The 21,375-nt window shown below is 40.0% G+C and overlaps 2 protein-coding genes across 3 annotated transcripts in view; one reads left to right on the forward strand and one right to left on the reverse strand.

The window, feature by feature from the left end:
• LOC133608890 (UDP-glucuronosyltransferase 2B37-like) overlaps positions 1-21,375 on the reverse strand; it is a 696,509-nt gene that overhangs the window by 336,979 nt on the left and 338,155 nt on the right. The gene's annotated exons all lie outside the window — the stretch shown is intronic.
• Positions 1-21,375, forward strand: part of hcn4 (hyperpolarization activated cyclic nucleotide-gated potassium channel 4) — a 309,786-nt gene that overhangs the window by 94,050 nt on the left and 194,361 nt on the right. The window contains exon 2 of the mRNA XM_061964494.2: positions 10,321-10,744. Coding sequence (XP_061820478.2) covers positions 10,321-10,744 — 424 coding nt within the window. The remainder of the gene's footprint in view (positions 1-10,320; positions 10,745-21,375) is intronic.

Here is a 21,375-nt window from a genome sequence, read left to right on the forward strand (position 1 = left end):
ATACTACTATGATTACATCGATATTTTTTAGCATCACAAAATCTTTAGTTTTTTTAACATTTATATATGTTTATAAACTCAGGAAATATGTCCCTGGACACATGAGGACTTTGAATATGACCAATCCATGATCCTGTAACTACTTGGTATCGGATTGATACCTAAATTTGTGGTATTATCCAAAACTAATGTAGAGCATCCAAACAACAGAAGAATAAGTGATTATTACATTTTAACAGAAGTCATACTTGACAACCCTCCCGAATTTTCCGGGAGACTCCCGAAATTCACCGCCTCTCCCAAAAACCTCCCGGGACAAATATTCTCCCGAAAATCTCCCGATTTTCAGCCGGAGCTGGAGGCCACACCCCCTCCAGCTCCATGCGGACCTGAGTGAGGACAACAGGGTGACAAGAACTAAATCAACCAGACTAGAGATACATTGTATTATTATGTTTATCTTACCTAAAAATAAATATATTTATTAATTTAAAAAAAAAAAAAAACTAAATACATTTTTACTATATTTTGCTAAAAACATCAAAATTAATTGTATTTTTATTTTTATTTTTCTCTGACTCCTTATTACATCCAGCCATAGAATTATACATTAAAATAAACATATTTGAAATAATTAATTTTAAATTATCATAATAATTCATTTAAAATGACCATATTTAATTATTAAAATAATTGCTTGTTTATCAACAACTTTAGCATTTTATTCATTACATTTTGAAGCTCTCAGAAGCCAAGTTATGTTATATTCCTTAAGATTTATTTATGCAAGTTTGAAGTATCAATTATCCAAACACAGTTTTGTTTGCATATTTTCAGGATGTATATATATATATATATATATATATATATATAGACCTCCCGAAATCGGAGGTCTCAAGGTTGGCAAGTATGACAGAAGTGTAGATAGAACATGTTAAAAGAGAAAGTAAGCAGATATTAACAGTCAATGAACAAGTAGATTAATAATTCATTTTATACCACTTGTCCTTCATAATTTTGACAAAATAATAATGAAAAATGACACAATATGTTTCTGCATATGTCAGCAGTCTAAATTAGGAGCCTTTTTTGCTTACTTACCACTAAAAGACAAGTTGTCTTGTATGTTCACTATTTTATTTAAGGACAAACTTGCAATAAGAAACATATGTTTAATGTACCGTAAGATTGTTTGTTAAAATAAAGCCAATAATGCAATTTTTTGTGGTCCCCTTTATTTAGAAAAGTACCGAAAAATATCGAAACACATTTTGGTACCGGTACCAAAATATTGGTATCTGGACAACACTAGTCCAGTGTACATGCTATCACTAACCAATGATCTGTGCGGAATGTGATCTACCAATCACTGGTGCTTTTTTTGACCCATAAGCGAGTGACAATGCCAAATCTTTCCCCTCAGTCTTGCCACTCACACATAGACCAGATATATTTGAGCTGGATTTATGCATGATTCATCCGAGGTAATGCAAATAGCAAAACAACAGCAATTTTTGGACCATGTCAGCTACTCAGCTGGCACTCACATCCACTCCTAAGCTGTGCAGCGCCTCTAATGAATATTCATGCCCTATAGTACATCCGCCACAAGTACAAATGTCATTACCTATGTAACCATTTCTCCTTTTGAAGATTTCCGTGTTCTCTGGGGCTCTCCGTTTCAGCGCGAGCAAACTCCGCGGTGGCGAGGGCTGTCTAAATATAACGCCACTTGACAACCAGCTGAAACAGTAGATACCCTTTTTACTTTGAAGAATTCCAATTACTGTCACTGGTTCCTTTCTTGTGTGTTATGTGTGTTTGTGTGGGTGTGACACAGAGGTGTCTGTGTACACGAGGACGAGGACTCCTGTAAAATGCAACCCTTGTACATTATAACCGACAGTAACTCGACAGAAAATGTAGTTTTGTAAGCTTTTTTTATATACTTGAAGGGATACAACATCCACATGTTATGTCTGCATGGGCCAACAGGGATTCTGCTTTACAATGAACTATGTTGTTTTGATGCAGTGCTAAGACAAATTTGCATGGTAAAAGCTAAAACGTACATTGGTAATACTAAGAAACTAAAATCATAATACAGTGTTCGTGGTTGACTTACTACGATCTTAGTGCATTTTGGATTTTAAAGTAATAAGTTCATTGGGATTTCAGTTTCATGTTGAAATCAAGAGTGTTTTAGGAACATTGGAGTGTTAAAAAATGGCAGAGAAAGCTGTGTGGAGGGTTTATAAGGACTATAGCATCCCTGTCAAAGCTCTTGAATCAAAACACTCGTAACTTTAAATCAATGTCTCCCATTGAAATGCATTGAAATACATTTGATTAGTACTTGTCCCCACTCTAAACAGCACAATTTTAACATGTAAAATGCATTTGAAAAATAACTACCGGTAACTTTTGTAAAAGAAATATCGTATGAAATAGATTGTACTACCAACAACTACATTAGTTTTATCAAGTAATAATAATAGACCGCATTTAGTTTGGAGAATGGACCTACAAGCCCCGTTTCCATATGAGTTGGGAAATTGTATTAGATTAATCATTTTCAACCCATATTCAGTTGAATATGCTACAAAGACAACCTATTTGACGTTCAAACTGATAAACATTTTTTTTTTTTGCAAATAATCATTAACTTTAGAATTTGATGCCAGCAACACGTGACAAAGAAGTTGGGAAAGGTGGCAATAAATACTGATAAAGTTGAGGAATGCTCATCAAACACTTATTTGGAACATCCCACAGGTGAACAGGCAAATTGGGAACAGGTGGGTGCCATGATTGGGTATAAAAGTAGATTCCATGAAATGCTCAGTCATTCACAAACAAGGATGGGGCGAGGGTCACCACTTTGTGTCAAAAAATGCGTGAGCAAATTGTTGAACAGTTTAAGAAAAACCTTTCTCAACCAGCTATTGCAAGGAATTTAGGGATTTCACCATCTACAGTCAGTAACATCACCAAAGGGTTCAGAGAATCTGGAGAAATCACTGCACGTAAGCAGCTAAGCCTGTGACCTTCGATCCCTCAGGCTGTACTGCATCAACAAGCGACAGCAGTGTGTAAAGGATATCAACACATGGGCTCAGGAACACTTCAGTAAACCACTGTCAGTAACTACAGTTGGTCGCTACATCTGTAAGTGCAAGTTAAAACTCTCCTATGCAAGGCGAAAACCGTTTATCAACAATACCCAGAAATGTCGTCGGCTTTGCTGGGCCTGAGCTCATCTAAGATGGACTGATACAAAGTGGAAAAGTGTTCTGTGGTCTGACGAGTCCACATTTCAAAATGTTTTTGGAAACTGTGGACGTTGTGTTCTCCGGACCAAAGAGGAAAAGAACCATCCGGATTGTTATAGGCGCAAAGGTGAAAAGCCAGCATCTGTGATAGTATGGGGGTGTATTAGTGCCCAAGACATGGGTAACTTACACATCTGTGAAGGCGCCATCAATACTGAAAGGTACATATAGGTTTTGGAGCAACAAATGTTGCCATCCAAGCAACGTTACCATGGACGCCCCTGCTTATTTAGGCAAGACAATGCCAAGCCACGTGTTACATCAACGGGGCTTCATAGTAGAAGAGTGCGGGTACTAGACTGGCCTGCCTGTAGTCCAGACCTGTCTCCCATTGAAAATGTGTGGCGCATTATGAAGCCTAAAATACCACAACGGAGACCCCCGGACTGTTGAACAACTTAAGCAGTACATCAAGCAAGAATGGGAAAGAATTCCACCTGAGAAGCTTAAAAAATGTGTCTCCTCAGTTCCCAAACGTTTGCTGAGTGTTGTTAAAAGGAAAGGCCATGTAACACAGTGGTGAACAGGCCCTTTCCCAACTACTTTGGCACGTGTTGCAGCCATGAAATTCTAAGTTAATTATTATTTGCAAAAAAATAAAAAATAAAGTTTATGAGTTTGAACAGCAAATATATTGTCTTTGTAGTGCATTCAATTGAATATGGGTTGAAAAGGATTTGCAAATCATTGTATTTCGTTTATATTTACATCCAACACAATTTCCCAACTCATATGGAAACGGGGTTTGTATATGGTATCTCCTTACAGCTGCTTTGCCATCAAACACACCATAAGCCGCTTTTCTATATTTTCATGGATACATGTCTGCTGTTTAAATATTATTCTAACATTCTTGGCTAGCCTTTGACTCATTCTGCTTTAGTATGGTGCAAACTAACACGCTGTCATGTTTTTGATCATTTCATTCTTTAGTTCGGTGGATATCATCCGCTTTGTCTTCACACACACTTTCTAGAAATTTCTGAACATGCAATTAAAGCAATCTACCTTTCAATGGCGGGAAAAACCAAGTGGTGCTATTCTCTAGCTTGTAATCAAAAATGTTGTTAGCAACTCAAACAATAACAGTTAGTTGTTGGACAGCTCTTACCTCAAAATACTCTTAAGTGCGGTTTACCGCACTAAAAGAACACCCCCAGACAACTTCAACTCTTGACTAACACCCTCCCCCCTCCACATCCCACCTCCCCGGATTGTAAATAATCAAATGTAAATAATCAAATGTATATACTCGTTCTTATGCTTTCTGAACTCACTTATGCTTGTACATATCCTACCAAGTCAGACCTACACTGTTTCAATGTCCATTTCTCTGATGATGCAATTGTTGATGACTGAAGTGCTGATATCAACCCCCCAACCCCCCTTCCACATCCCACCCCCCGGATTGTAAATAATGTAAATAATTCAATGTATATACTCTGATGATTAACTTGTGTGATGACTATGTTATTATGATAGTATATATTTGTACCATGAATTGATTCACGTGGACCCCGACTTAAACAAGTTGAAAAACTTATTCGGGTGTTACCATTTAGTGGTCAATTGTACGGAATATGTACTGTACTGTGCAATCTACTAATAAAAGCTTCCATCAAACAATTCAAACCTACAGTACAGGCCAAAAGTTTGGACACACCTTCTCCTCATTCAATGCATTTTCTTTATTTTCATGACTATTTACTTTGTCGATTGTTACTGAAGGCATCGGAACTATGAATGAACACATGTGGAGTTATGTACTTAATAACAAATGGTGAAATAACTGAAAACATGTTTTATATTCTAGTTTCTTCAAAATAGCCACCCTTTGCTCGGATTACTGCTTTGCACACTCTTGGCATTCTCTCAAAAAGCTTCAAGAGGTAGTCACCTGAAATGGTTTGTGTGCTTGAAGCTCATCAAGAGAATGCCAAGAGTGTGCAAAAAAGTAATCAGAGCAAAGGGAGACTATTTTGAAGAAACTAGAATATAAAACATGTTTTCCGTTATTTCACCTATTTTTTGTTAAGTACATAACTCCACATGTGTTCATTCATAGTTTTGATGCCTTCAGTGACAATCTACAATGTAAATAGTCATGAAAATAAAGAAAACGCATTGAATGAGGAGAAGGTGTGTCCAAACTTTTGGCCTGTACTGTAGGTACCGCAACTTAAGAGTGTTTTGAGGTAAAAGCTGTCCATCAACTAAGTGTTGTTATTTGAGTTGCTAACACAATTTTTGATTACAAGCTAGAGATTAGCACCACTTGGTTTTTCTCGCCATTGAAAGGTACATTGCTCTAATCGCATTTTCAGAAATTTCTAATAATAATAATGTTCATTCATAGTTTTGAGGCCTTCAGTGACAATCTACAATGTAAATATTCATGAAAATAAAGAAAATGCATTGAATGAGAAGGCGTGTCCAAACCTTTGGCCTGTACTGTATGTATTGCCAAAATCCATCCATCCATCCTACTGCTTGCCCCTATAAAGTCCTGATTTGACAGAAAACTGTATTATCACAAAAAAACAACACATGAATATCATAATGTTGTGCTTTTTTAAGATCATTTCTATTTACAGCTAAAATTTTATTTCACTTTTATTTTTAATTTGGGCCCTGCGATGAGGTGGTGACTTGTCCAGGGTGTACCCCGCCTCCCGCCCGAACGCAGCTGAGATAGGCTCCAGCACCCCCTGCGACCCCAAAAGGGACAAGCAATAGAAAATGGATGGATTTTTAATTTGTTATGGCTTTTTTCCGTCTTTTTTACCCAGATTGATAACTTTTTTTTAAGACTCTTTAGGAATATCGGCCCTGCAGCAGTAGTTCATTGTAGATCCATGTGACGCTTACCCCAACGCAACATGAATCAACTATAGAATCGATAAACATCAGTAGAAAATGAAAAAGTTGTAATTAATTGCTGTAGTCTTGCTATCTTGCAGAAAAATGAATTACCTCATATTCGTGTTTGAGCCCACAGCATATGTACGTAAGGTCCCCGCCTCGGGATTGCTTTTGCGCAGCCATAGACCCTTTTATGGCCCAGTTAAAGGTGGGTAAATCATCTGATGTCTTTGGTCCGGTGAACAATGCAGAACCGCAGAACCACCCCCCCTCCTACATAGTGCATTCTATGAAGTATCCAGGATATATCACCCTTAACACAAAAGAGCCAATCTGGATTCAATTACTGAGCTGGCGGTAGAGTGCAATTCATATCCAAACTCATGCTCGCAAGATGGACGAGTTCACGGTGTGCCTTATAATTAGCAGTTAACCCTTGCTGACCTTCAAGTCCAGATTTAGTGTACGAACAGCAAATAGCTTTCATGTTGAGCTGCTGTCAAAGCAAGGCAAAGCGTGTGTTGAATGTGCACTTATGTTCTCTTGCGAACAATGAGGTAAAATTAATCCACATTTATCCACTTCTGGATTAAACGTGGTGTAGAGCGGTTAATATAAGCAACAATTGGGATGTAAATAGTCTTTCCAACTCATTTAATCCGTGCTGGGTGTCAAGGGAGCATTTTAGACTGTTGCCATGCATGTTGGGCGTAATATGAAGGGAAAAAAATCATGCTATTTCTTTTTTAGTGCGGCGCTATTATAAAACTGTGTTTTGGGGTGGGGTGTGTTTATATTTTAAGAGGCTTTGCTAACTTAACATGCTGAATAACATGAACACAATGAACACTTGGAATCCGAACATAATCCATTCCCGGAGGCTGGTTGATTTGTCTTAAATTTATTTTCAAAATAAATTGCCCCTTGAGAACAACCGTATTTTCCGGACTATAAGTCGCAGTTTTTTTCATAGTTTGGCCGGGCTCCGGTGCGACTTATATATGTTTTTTTCCTTCTTTATTATGCATTTTCGGCAGGTGCGACTTATACTCCGGTGCGATTTATACTCCGAAAAATACGGTAGTCTTTCCATGGCCATTGTAAAAACATTCTCAAAATAATCGTACTCATCTCATCATATGAAATACAACTTACTTCACCAATCATTATTTATTTATTTATGTTTATAGTGATTACTTATGCAGTATATTGTGAATAAATTGAGAACAGGAAGTGAACACAAGTTTTAGCAACTGTTATGTAAAAGAAAAGGGGTAGGATTAAATAAGCTCTGCTTCTTCCTACTCCTTTTTGAACATGTTAAAGAGAAACTGGAAATTGTGATGTATCATATTGTATGTTTGCATGTTCGAAATAAACCCAAACTCAAACTCAAGCAACAGACAATTATCATGTTAGTAGAAAAAAGTCGTTTCTGTTTTACATTTACCGCACTTCCTTGTGGTCTAGATCAGTGTTTTTCAACCTTTTTTGAGCCAAGGCACATTTTGTTCATTGAAAAAATACAGAGGCACACCACCAGCAGAAACGTTAAAAAATTAAACTCCACCAGGTTGTCTTTTTTTTTTAGTTCGTTGTTGTTTTCCTGTGTGTAGTGCTTTAGTTCCTGTCTTGCGCTGTTATTTTGTTGGTGTTTTCCTGTAGTAGCTTCACGCCTTCCTTTGAGTGCTATTGCCTGACCTGCTTTGTATTGGCAAACAAGACTATTTCAGTTGTGTGGACGCCATCCTTCTTTGTGGGGACATTGTTGATTGTCATGTCATGTACGGAAACACACTGTAAGTCTTTGCTGTCGTCCAGCATTCTGTTTTTGTTTACTTTGTAGCCAGTTCAGTTTTAGTTTCGTTTTGCATAGCCATCTCTGTGCTTCAGTGCCTTTTCCTAGCGGGACTTGCCTTTTGTTCATTTTTGGTTTAAGCGTAACATACCTTTTTACCTGCACACTGTCTCCCGCTGTGCTCTGCATATTGGGATCACGACAAACCATCCTTGACGCGTTCCGACTTCTACAAAGCAATGAACTACCTGCTGCCACCTACTGATATGGAGTATTACATGGTTACCCTGCCGAGCTCTATACAGCACAGACACTAGACAACGGCACATTATTTGCAGATTATTATTATTGATTTGCAAATAATATTTTTTGGACCAATTAGGTGAAGTTGCATAATTTCCCACGGCACACCAGACAATATCTGGTGTTGTGGTTAGAAAACTCTGGTCTAGATAATACGTATTGGTTATGCTGTGGTGTAAAATTTGCTCCACACTCACGTTTATAACCTACTTTTTGAGTTTGTCTGCACACGATGCGTGCATAAAGGCTTTCACTTTAGATTGCAAATGGAACCTCTCCAAGCCTCACCCTCTTCAAAAGTATCATCATTGATCTTCTGAAAATGTACATTGTTAAATATATATCTTGAAGCTGCATTTAGTAGCAGTCATTTTACTGCATGTGTGCATGCCACGATTATATGAAAATAATACAAATCATACCTTTTTATAAAAAAAAATTAAAAAAAATAAAAAATCTTTCCTTTTAAGTAGTAATGTCACAAGGGCACCGTCTTTATCGTTTGAATTTGCTATTCCAATTTCAAACTGTACTAAGTTGACAAAACAGCCTTGTGTAAAATGTGAACAAATGAACACCCAAGTATTTTGTTTTATAGACATCAGAGCAGGCGGGATGGCATTAGAGAAAAATGAATGACACAAGGGCTGCAGACAACATTCTCGGATCAGCACAGGGGTAAGAGGAAGCCTACATAAGTACGTCCAACACACTGTGACGTCACAAATGGACCATTGTTAAAAAAAAAAAGCTTACAAAACGCCATAAATGCAGCATTCAAATGCATAGACTTTATGATTATGAAATTGTTGAACATGAGTATCCAACAAAATTTGTAAGTCAGAAAAGAGAAAAATCATCAAATATCCCCTTTAATAGTTAAACTTATATAAAAAAAAGTGTAACGAAACAAGTGTAGTGAACATTACTGGCAAGAACTTTTCTTTTCCTGAATAAATTCCTTTGTTTGTTACACTAACATTCGAAAATCTTGTGAAAGGGTGCAGACACAAAGAAAATCAAAGAAAAAAACCCAAATACTTAATACCACTGTATGTAATACTACAACATAAACACACATATATGTGGAACCTGATTGTCCAATATCTAGGAAAATTTTGATTTTTAAGTTTATCATTCAAGAGTGATCTGATTGTATTTATTGTTTCTAATATATCAGCTCTCCCTGCTTACCTGTCTGTGTAGGTTGTTGTGACGTAGGTGTTGCCTCATAAAGTACTACATTCAATCAATCAATCAATCAAAGTTTATTTATATAGCCCTTAATCACAAGTGTCTCAAAGGGCTGCACTATCCACAACGACATCCTCGGCTCAGATCCCACATTAGGGCAAGAAACAACTCAACCCAATGGGATACAATGAGAAAGCTTGGAAGGGACCGCAGATGTGGGGAACATAGCTCTTTGTAACCAAAGAGTTACAAAGCAAATTTGGAGCTGGCACCATTGTCATGTCTTGTTTGGTTTTCTTTGGCTTTCTGGATTCTTGCAGACAATGTTGTCTTTGAAATTTGAAGTTTAAACCTTAAGCCCTTTGCCCGCAGTCAGTCGAGATAGGCTCCAGCTTTACAATGAACTGGACTTTACAAAAGATCAGGCCCTTGGTGGTGCAGTTGTTCACGTAGTGGACTTTTTGTAATAGGCTTCGGCCTCTTAGTTTGGTTTAATTTCATATCATTTTTTTCTCCGAAGAATGAGACTGTCTCATGCTTACAATTATACAATTCAACATGTCTGAAAAGGATACATTTATTCCTGACTTCAATATACATTACTCATAGAAACTAAAGGTGCGCCCTGGGTAAAAAAAAGGTCAAAAGCCAAAGCGCACCTACACCTATGTATCAAACTCCCTAACTCCCAATGCCACAGTAGCTCTTGCACAACCCTCTGTTCTCCAACAAGGAGTCAAACGGCTGTGACCCTAAAACTCATTAGCAGTATTGAGAATGGTTTAAATGTTTCTAACTGTTTTTGTTTCATTTCTCTCTCTGCCTGACCAGGTTTTACTGGGACTTGACCATGCTGCTGTTAATGGTGGGCAACCTCATCATTATCCCTGTAGGCATCACATTCTTCAAGGACGAGCACACGCCCCCCTGGATTGTCTTCAACGTGGTCTCCGACACCTTCTTCCTCATGGACCTGGTGCTCAACTTCAGAACGGGCATCGTCAAGGAGGACAACACGGAGATCATCCTAGACCCGCAGGAGATCAAGACCAAGTACTTGCGGAGCTGGTTCGTGGTGGACTTCATCTCCTCCATTCCAGTGGACTACATCTTCCTCATCGTGGAGACTCGCATCGACTCGGACTTCTACAAGACGGCGCGTGCCTTGCGGATCGTGCGCTTCACCAAGATTCTCAGTTTGCTGCGACTACTGCGTCTCTCGAGACTCATTCGGTATATTCACCAATGGGAAGAGGTAAGGAAATATCCTAGGGCGCTTTGTAAAGAAATAAACTACTATATAGTGTCTAAAGAAGTCCAGTAGATTGTCACCGGGACAGTATTCTCCAAGGTACAACTTAGGAGATATAACTGTACCTTTTTGGCCTCTAGAAAATGTACAAGGCATTACCTTGAAGTGCAGCAATTTTGGGTCATGGAGTATTCTCTGAATATTTCAGCTCAAGTTGTTAATGTGGTTTTAACCTGTGACCCACATTAAAGGCCTACTGAAATGCGATTTTCTTATCCAAACGGGGATAGCAGGTCCATTCTATGTGTCATACTTGATCATTTTGCGATATTGCCATATTTTTGCTGAAAGGATTTAGTAGAGAACATCGACCATAAAGTTCGCAACTTTTGGTCGCTGATAAAAAAGCCTTGCCTCTACCGGAAGTAGCAGAAGATATGCGCGTGACGTCACAGGTTGTGGAGCTCCTCACATCTGCACATTGTTTACAATCATGGCCACCAGCAGCGAGAGCGATTCGGACCAAAAAAGCGACGATTTCCCCATTTAATTTGAGCGAGGATGAAAGATTTGTGGATGAGGAAAGTGAGAGTGAAGGACTAGAGGGCAGTGGGAGCGATTCAGATAAGGAAGATGCTGTGAGAGGCGGGTGGGACCTGATATTCAGCTGGGAATGACTAAAACAGTAAATAAACACAAGACATGTATATACTCTATTAGCCACAACACAACCAGGCTTATATTTAATATGCCACAAATGAATCCCGCATAACAAACACCTCCCCCCTCCCGTCCATATAACCCGCCAATACAACTCAAACACCTGCACAACACACTCAATCCCACAGCCCAAAGTACCGTTCACCTCCCCAAAGTTCATACAGCACATATATTTCCCCAAAGTCCCCAAAGTTACGTACGTGACATGCACATAGCGGCACGCACGTACGGGCAAGCGATCAAATGTTTGGAAGCCGCAGCTGCATGCATACTCACGGTATCGCGTCTGCGCATCCAACTCAAAGTCCTCCTGGTAAGAGTCTCTGTTGTCCCAGTTCTCCACAGGCCAATGGTAAAGCTTGACTGTCATCTTCCGGGAATGTAAACAATGAAACACCGGCTGTGTTTGTGTTGCTGCAGTCGGCCGCAATACACCGCTTCCCACCTACAGCTTTCTTCTTTGCTGTCTCCATTGTTCATTGAACAAATTGCAAAAGATTCACCAACACAGATGTCCAGAATACTGTGGAATTTTGCGATGAAAACAGACGACTTAATAGCTGGCCACCGTGCTGTCCCAAAATGTCCTCTACAAACCTTGACGTCACAAGCTGACGTCATCATACCGAGACGTTTTCAGCAGGATATTTCGCGCAAAATTTAAAATTGCACTTTAGTAAGCTAACTCGGCCGTATTGGCATGTGTTGCAATGTTAAGATTTCATCATTGATATATAAACTATCAGACTGCGTGGTCGGTAGTAGTGGGTTTCAGTAGGCCTTTAATGAACATGCATCATGTATTGCCATAACTATGACAAACAAAACACTACTACTACTACGAATAGGAATCCAGCTACTATGGTCCCTCCAATTAGTGGTGAGCCCATTAGAGGGGGGGGGGGGGGCCATATTGCTTCTTTGGGTGGTGCCCGGCTGGGACCCATGGAGACAGGCGAGGTCACCAGACGTTTGCCATCGAACCCCACCTCCAGGCCAGGCTCCAAAGGGGCCCCCCGGAACTTGTGCCCATGTTTTTGTAACTTCATAAGCGTACTTTGAGCTGCTTTTTATCTGGACCCTCACCTATGACCTGTTGTCTTGGACAACTCTACCAGGGGGCATATAAGCCCTTGACAACTTAGCTTCTACAATCATTGGGACACACAAACTCCCCTACCATAATAAGGTGGCAGTTGATTTAACAATACCGTGTTGGTAATTGTTCTGTTTATTCATATAAATTCTTATATATTGCTGTAAAAGCCACAAAACCTTTGCAACATTTTGCTCACCCAATGGCGCACTTTTATAAATATTCACCTTCTGTGGATGCCTGAATTTTTTTTATTAAGATTCATGCATTATTCCTTGAGAAAATGGTGGAAAAGATGGACACATCTATTTGTACCTGCCTGTCTGACTGCTGTTGTCACGAGAAACAACCGACATGTGCCGAGTTAGTTCCCTATATGGAAATCAGAATATTTTCACAAAGTTACAAAGGCAATTCCAACATGTTTGTAGTCCAAACTATAACCATGCAGGACATAAAATTATCCAAATTGCATCCTCATCCTTTAAGCTGCAAACTGCAGGTTTGCTTGCAGAGCATCTTATACCTCTCATTTCCCCCAGTGAGGGACGTGTGGATAGATGTTGCCTTTGATTATGCTCATAGTGAAGTGGCTCCTTTTTTTGGCACCCCAGTCACCAATGAGTTGATGAAACCGGAGCGTTGATTGGCATTTCTCTCTCGGCGTGCCCATCCAGATAGCGGTGGGACCACAGAGCCTGGAGAGGCTTTTCCGCAAAATAAGCGTGATTGTAATTGCAGCATTAATTACAAAAGTTCCCGTTGCTTTCCCAACCGGCTGGATCTCGTTTAGTCTCTGAAGTAAAAGGTGCAAAGTAAAGAGCCGGTATGGAGTAACAATGGGATGTTGAATAATAGGCATTGTACTGGTTCGTTAGTTAAGACAAAACAATAATCACTTAGGCAAAGCAAGGCCAGTTTATTTATAGAGCACAATTCATACACAAGGCAATTCAAAGTGTTTTACAAAAAATGAAAAGAAGGCAACATTTAATTGACCATCTTCATAAGAATAATTCAAATTAAAATCAAAGAGGTGTAGCTATAATACTTTCAGTTTTCATATGCACAATTAAAAGTGTTTTCGGCCTGGATTTGAACATTTACAACATTGATGCCTGTCTCACATCTTCTAGGAGGACTAACCCGGATTTTAGGAGCATGAAACTGAAATGCAGTCTCACTATATTTCGTCCTTACTCTGGACACCAACAGGAGACCACTCCCTGGGGTTCTCAGAGCTCGAGATGGTTCATTTTGTACTTTGGCACAAGACCATGGAAATATTTGAATACAATGAGAGCTGCTTTAAAGTCTATTCTCTGAGCAACGGGAAGCCAGTGTATTGACTAATTTAACAATATTTCCTGGTTCTAGTCAGGACTCGAGCAGCAGCATTCTGCTTACCAGTTCATTTAGAGAGCCCAGTGAGAAGGCCATAGCAGTAGTCTAACCCAGTGGTTCTCAGTGATGTACCCCCTGTGAACATTTTTTTAATTCAAGTACCCCCTAATCAGAGGAAAGCATTTTTGGTTGGAAAAAGAGATAAAGAAGTAAAATACAGCTCTATGTCATCAGTTTCTGATTTATTAAATTGTATAACAGTGCAAAATATTGCTCATTTGTTGTGGTCTTTCTTGAACTATTTGGAAAAAAAGATATAAAAATAACATCGGTGATGTCAGCGGATTATCCATAGATAGCAGAGATTTACCCAAAGTGCTCTGCACAAGTCGTAGTCAATAAGGTCCTTCTTTTTTGTTATCCTCTTGTTGTGGGGCAGACTGGCTCGTACATGCACGTGCATCCTCCGCTGTTGCCATTTCTAATACAAATTAGTGCATAGTTCAAACCTAACCTGTCAGTAGTTTCGCTACGGAAGTGCTCAAATCTACAACATAAGATGGCGGGGAGCAGACGCAGTCGAAGTGGAGCCACTTAAATAAGACCTCCTAACATCATCCATGCAACATTTTGACCAAAGAACCACCTTAAATTTTTTATAATTACTATTTTTTAAATATTTATATACCCCGTAAAGTCTCATTGAGATTAAGAATTTATTTTTCAGTCTTGCACATTCATACACCAGCGTAGGTGAAGTGTCTTGCCCAAGACACAACGGCCAGGATTAAGATGGCGGAAACTGGTATCAAACCTGCAACCCTCAAGTTGCTGGCACGGCCGCTTTACCATCGGAGCCACGCCAATCCCAAATGTTATATAGACCACAAGGAAGTGTTTTAAATGTAGACATTTTTTTTTTAATTCTGACTAATATTGTTAAGTAGTCAGAACAATATTATTATTTAACACATTTCTTCTGCCAATGATGTATATTGTGTGGGTATTTATTTATTGTATTGATTTTTTTTTTTTAAACTTGGTTATAAGGGTTTATGAGTACTTTTTGATCACATACAACTAGGGTTGTACGGTATACCGGTATTAGTATAGTACCGCGATACTAATGAATCATATTCGGTACTATACCGCCTCTGAAAAGTACCGGTCCTCACCTCCACGGTGACAAAGTAAGTTTCTTACAAGTATCATCCATGCAGGACGAGGAATAGCTAAACATGTAGCTCACCGGCGTCAAAATGTAAACAAACACCATTGGTGGATCTACACCTAACATCCACTGTAATGATACCAAGTATAGGCGCGTACAAGTCAATACTTTTATGATTATGTTGATATTTTTTGGCATCACAACATCTTTCGTTTTTTTAATTGTATATTATGTTTATAAACTCAGGAAATATGTCTCTGGACACATGAGGACTTTGAATATGACCAATGTATTATCCTGTAACGACTTGGTATCAGATTGATACCAAAATTGGTGGTATCATCCAAAACTAATGTAAAGCATCCAAACAACTGAAGAATAAGTGATTATTACATTTGAACAGAAGTGTAGATAGAACATGTTAAAAGAGAAAGTAAGCAGATATTAACAGTAAATGAACAAGTAGATTAATTATTAATTTATACTACATGTCCTTCATAATTTTGACAAAATAATAGAATGGAAAATGACACAATATGTTACTGCATATGTCAGCAGACTAATTAGGAGTATTTAATAGTTTACTTACTAATAAAATACAAGTTGTCTTGTATATTCACTATTTTATTTAAAGACAAATTTGCAATGAGAAACATATGTTTAAAGTACTGTAAGATATTTTGTTAAAATAAAGCCAATAATGCAATTTTTTGTGGTGCCCTTTATTTAGAAAAGTACCGAAAAGTATCAACAAAATTCATATCAGGACAACACCACATACAACAATATGGTAATAATTAGAGATGTCCGATAATGGCTTCTTTGCCGATATCCGATATTCCGATATTGTCCAACTCTTAATTACCGATTCCAATATCAACCGATACGATATATATATACAGTCGTGGAATTAACACATTATTATGCCTAATTTTGTTGTGATGCCCCGCTGGATGCATTAAACAATGTAACAAGGTTTTCCAAAATAAATCAACTCAAGTTATGGAAAAAAATGCCAACATGGCACTGCCATATTTATTATTGAAGTCACCAAGTGCATTTTTTTTTTAACATGCCTCAAAACAGCAGCTTGGAATTTGGGACATGCTCTCCCTAAGAGAGCATGAGAAGGTTGAGGGGGGCGGGGTTTTGGTAGCGGGGGGTGTATATTGTAGCGTCCCAAAAGAGTTAGTGCTGCAAGGGTTTCTGGGTATTTGTTCTGTTGTGTTTATGTTGTGCTACGGTGCGGATGTTCTCCCGAAATGTGTTTGTCATTCTTGTTTGGTGTGGGTTCACAGTGTGGCGCATATTTGTAACAGTGTTAAAGTTGTTTATACGGCCACCCTCAGTGTGACCTGTATGGCTGTTGACCAAGTATGCCTTGCATTCACTTGTGTGTGCGAAAAGCTGTAGATATTATGTGACTGGGTCGGCACGCAAAGGCAGTGCCTTTAAGGTTTATTGGCACTCTGTACTTCTCCCTACGTCCGTGAACACAGCGGCGTTTTAAAAAGTCATACATTTTACTTTTTGAAACCGATACCGATTATTTTGAAACCGATACCGATCATTTCCGATATTACATTTTAAAGCATTTATCGGCCGATAATATCGGCAGTCCAATATTATCGGACATCTCTCGTAATAATAATGATAATTTTGGTCACAGCCATACTACAGACAGTATCTATGTAAGATCACTCTCCTAACCCTGAACTTCTGCAGGATCGGTTGACAAAAAATGTCCGCCATCAAGCAAAACCTATTTGCAAGGACACGGGTGGCACATCGCAACTAATCTCCCATTAGCTTAACAACAATAATGACACCGTTGCGATGTCCATCAATATTTCTGTTTGCGCAATCAGAGGTGTTCCAATTAGACATGTTCGCTTCTGTGCATGGCATTTTGGGGGGCTGGGGGGGAACCTTGAATAGCACCTGATTGCTAATCAAACCGCACGTTCACCCATAATAACCCCTTCTGTTTGCAAATATCCATAATCTACTCTCATGTGGAGAACATGGTGTATCAGCCAATGTGGCCGCATTAATCATGCGGGGTTTCTGTGATGCCATTTGAAAAAGAGGAACAGTTCAGATGAGTCACTTGGAGGAGAAACCATATTTTCTCACCATGCATACTCGTTAAGGCCGACACGGAGTCGTCACGGAACATCCGGACCGACGTTCTCTTTGATGGGGGTCGGCCCTCAGACAAGTAGACCGGTCACATGTTAAGCCTGTGCTGAAAGGCAACAGTAAGGAGGAGGTAACGGGAAGGAAACGAGCGGAATAGGAAATGAAATAAAGATCAATACCTCGCCTACAGCTTGGAGAAAACAAACATAAACACAAATTTGCGGGTGCAACAACACCACACTGAGGACCCGCATGGCACTCGCGCTGCCAGCTGCCATTTACACGTTTTTATGTCACGGTGGCGTGGCAGGCTCGCTGATGAATGCTAGTTAGGCAAACGGCGTAAAAGGCCAGCTTTGCCTCAGCTCAGCGCCAGGCTACCCCAGATGCAGCCTCACAGAAATGTCATCTGTCACAGCAGAATAACTTGTCGCCCACATCTCGCCACCTGACTGACTCTTTGACTTTTCCCATCCGTGTTTCCCCATCGCCATTTGAATATTGCGGGCGAGAAACACTTCAACATAACACTCCAGGGTGACCCCTTTAATGTCGGTTTTTTTGGGGGGGGTTGGGGGGGCATTCAAAGAGCAGATCTTATTTAATAGGACATATGGTGAATGTTTCCTTAGCTGGAAATTCTTCTATCCATATGTTTTCTGTGAACACCCAGAAGACATCAATAATGTAAACAACTGTCAGACCGTTCACATACACAGCAAAGTGTGGCCATCTGTATACACAGGCTCTTAAAGGCCTACTGAAACCCACTACTACCGACCACGCAGTCTGATAGTTTATATATCAATGATGAAATTTTAACATTGCAACACATGCCAATACGGCCGGGTTAGCTTACTAAAGTGCAATTTTAAATTTTGCGCGAAATATCCTGCTGAAAACGTCTCGGTATGATGACGTCAGCGCGTGACGTCACGGATTGTAGAGGACATTTTGGGACAGCATGGTGGCCAGCTATTAAGTCGTCTGTTTTCATCGCAAAATTCCACAGTATTCTGGACATCTGTGTTGGTGAATCTTTTGCAATTTGTTCAATGAACAATGGAGACAGCAAAGAAGAAAGCTGTAGGTCAGGGGTCGGCAACCTTTACCAGTCAAAGAGCCATTTTGACCAGTTTCACAAATTATAGAAAACAATGGGAGCCGCAAAATTTTTTTGAAATTTTAAATGAAATAACACTGCATACAAAGTTTTTTTTTTTGCTTTGTGCTATGTATAACCAGGGGTCTCAGACACGATGCCCACACCTTTATGTGGAATTTGAAAGCTGTTGCGGCACGCGGGTTTTTATTTAATGGCGCTTGTCAGCGTCATGCGTGCCATGATGGTACAGCATATAGCGCCCATTGCAGTCAGCGTGCCTGATCAGCCACACGTTGTATGGGGCTCCCGCTTTGCTCACGTAAGTAACAGCATTGCATACTTGGTCAACAACCACACAGCTCACACTGACGGTGGCGGTATAAAAAAAAAACACTTTAACACTCTTACTAATAATGCACCACACTGTGAACCCACACCAAACAAGAATGACAAACACATTTCGGGAGAACATCTGCACCGTAACACAACATAAACACAACAGGACAAATACCCAGAATCCCATGCAGCCCTAACTCTTCCGGGATACATTATACACCCCCCGCTACCAAACCCCGCCCACCTCAACCGACGCACAGAAGGGGGGGGGGGGGGGGGGGGGTTGATGTGTGAGGGAGCAGGGTTAAGTTGGGGGCGGGGTTTGGTGGTAGCAGGGGTGTATAATGTAGCCCGGAAGAGTCAGGTCTGCATGGGATTCTGGGTGTTTGTTCTGTTGTGTTAAGGTGCAGATATTCCCGCGAAATGTGTTTGTCATTCTTGTTTGGTTTTGGTTCAAAGTGTGGCGCATTATTAGTAAGAGTGTTAAAGTTGTTTTATATGACCACCGTCAGTGTAACCTGTGTGGCTGCTGACCAAGTATGCCTTGCTGTCACGTACGTGGGCAAGCAAAAGATGTATAATGTTTAACAAGTGTTGGGCTGGCACTCTGTTAATACAGATTGTAGAGGGCGCCAAATGTTGTACCATCATGGCACGCCCTTATTATAGCCGTAAGGGTGAAAATCGGTGAATATTTATCCCGGGAGTTTTCTGCGAGAGGCACTGAAATCCGGAAGTCTCACGGGAATAATGGGGGGTTCAGCAAGTAAGCTGCTGAGCCGCATCGGAGTGATCAAAGAGCCGCATGCGGCTCCGGAGCCGCGGGTTGCCGACCCCTGCTGTACGTGGTAAGCGGTGTATTGCGGGCGGCTGCAGCAACACAAACACAGCCGGTGTTTCATTGTTTACATTCCCGGAAGATGACAGTCAAGCTTTACCATTGGCCTGTGGAGAACTGGGACAACAGAGACTCTTACCAGGAGGACTTTGAGTTGGATGTGCAGACGCGGTACCGTGAGTACGCATGCAGCTGCGGCTTCCAAACATTTGATCGCTTGCTCGTACGTGCGTGCCGCTATGTGCATGTTACGTACGTAACTTTGGGGACTTTGGGGAAATATATGTGCTGTGCAGGTGTTTGAGTTGTATTGGCGGGTTATATGGACGGTATGGGGGAGGTGTTTGTTATACGGGATTAATTTGTAGCATATTAAATATAAGCCTGGTTGTGTTGTGGCTAATAGAGTATATATATGTCTTGTGTTTATTTACTGTTTTAGTCATTCCCAGCTGAATATCAGGTCCCACCCGCCTCTCACAGCATCTTCCCTATCTGAATCGCTCCCACTGCCCTCTAGTCCTTCACTCTCACTTTCCTCATCCACAAATCTTTCATCCTCGCTCAAATTAATGGGGAAATCGTCGCTTTCTCGGTCCGAATCGCTCTCGCTGCTGGTGGCCATGATTGTAAACAATGTGCAGATGTGAGGAGCTCCACAACCTGTGACGTCACGTGCATATCGTCTGCTACTTCCGGTACAGACAAGGCTTTTTTATCAGCGACCAAAACTTGCGAACTTTATGGTCGATGTTCTCTACTAAATCCTTTCAGCAAAAATATGGCAATATCGCCAAATGATCAAGTATGACACATAGAATGGACCTGCTATCCCCGTTTAAATAAGAAAATCACATTTCAGTAGGCCTTTAAAAAGTCTTAAATCCAACAATTTGAATTTAAGGCCTTAAAATGTCTATATTTTTTACTAAAACCTCATAAAAGATTCCGAAAGGTATAAAAATAGTATTGCATGAACTTCAGGCTTGCTTTTAAATGTTTAGATTTTTGGGGACGCTATTTTGTAACTACAAAACTGAACACATGCTGAATAAGAAATGTCTGCATATGTTGTATTATTCTTTTATTTTTCCATATCTAACATATTGTGTTGAAGTCTGGGGAAATGTTTATAAAACAAACATAGACCCATTAATTAAACTTCAAAAAAGGGTCATTAAAATAATACACAAAGCGTGGTACTATGAACCACCCATCCATTATTCATCAGTTCTAATTAGAGATGTCCGATAATTGCTTTTTTGCCGATATCCGATATTGTCCAACTCTTAATTACCGATACCGATATATACAGTCGTGGAATGAACACATTATTATGCCTAATTTTGTTGTGATGCCCCGCTGGATGCGTTAAGCAATGTAACGAGGTTTTCTAAAATAAATCAACTCAAGTTATGGAAAAAAATGCCAACATGGCACTGCCATATTTATTATTGAAGTCACAAAGTGCATTATTTTTTTTAACATGCGTCAAAACAGCAGCTTGGAAATTGGGACATGCTCTCCCTGACAGAGCATGAGGAGGTTGAGGTGGGCGGGGTTGAGGTGTGGGGGGGGGGGGGGGGGGCAGCGTGGGGTGTATATTGTAGCGTCCCGGAAGAGTTAGTGCTGCAAGGGGTTCTGGGTATTTGTTCTGTTGTGTTTATGTTGTGTTACGGTACGGATATTCTCCCAAAATGTGTTTGTCATTTTTGTTTGGTGTGAGTTCACAGTGTGGCGCATATTTGTAACAGTGTTAAAGTTGTTTATACAACCACCCTCAGTGTGACCTGTATGGCTGTTGATCAAGTATGCCTTGCATTCACTTGTGTGTGTGAAAAGCCGTAGATATTATATGACTGGGCCGGCACGCAAAGGCAGT

The sequence above is a fragment of the Nerophis lumbriciformis genome, linkage group LG06 (genome assembly GCF_033978685.3).
Source record: "Nerophis lumbriciformis linkage group LG06, RoL_Nlum_v2.1, whole genome shotgun sequence".
NCBI classification, from domain to species: domain Eukaryota; kingdom Metazoa; phylum Chordata; class Actinopteri; order Syngnathiformes; family Syngnathidae; genus Nerophis; species Nerophis lumbriciformis.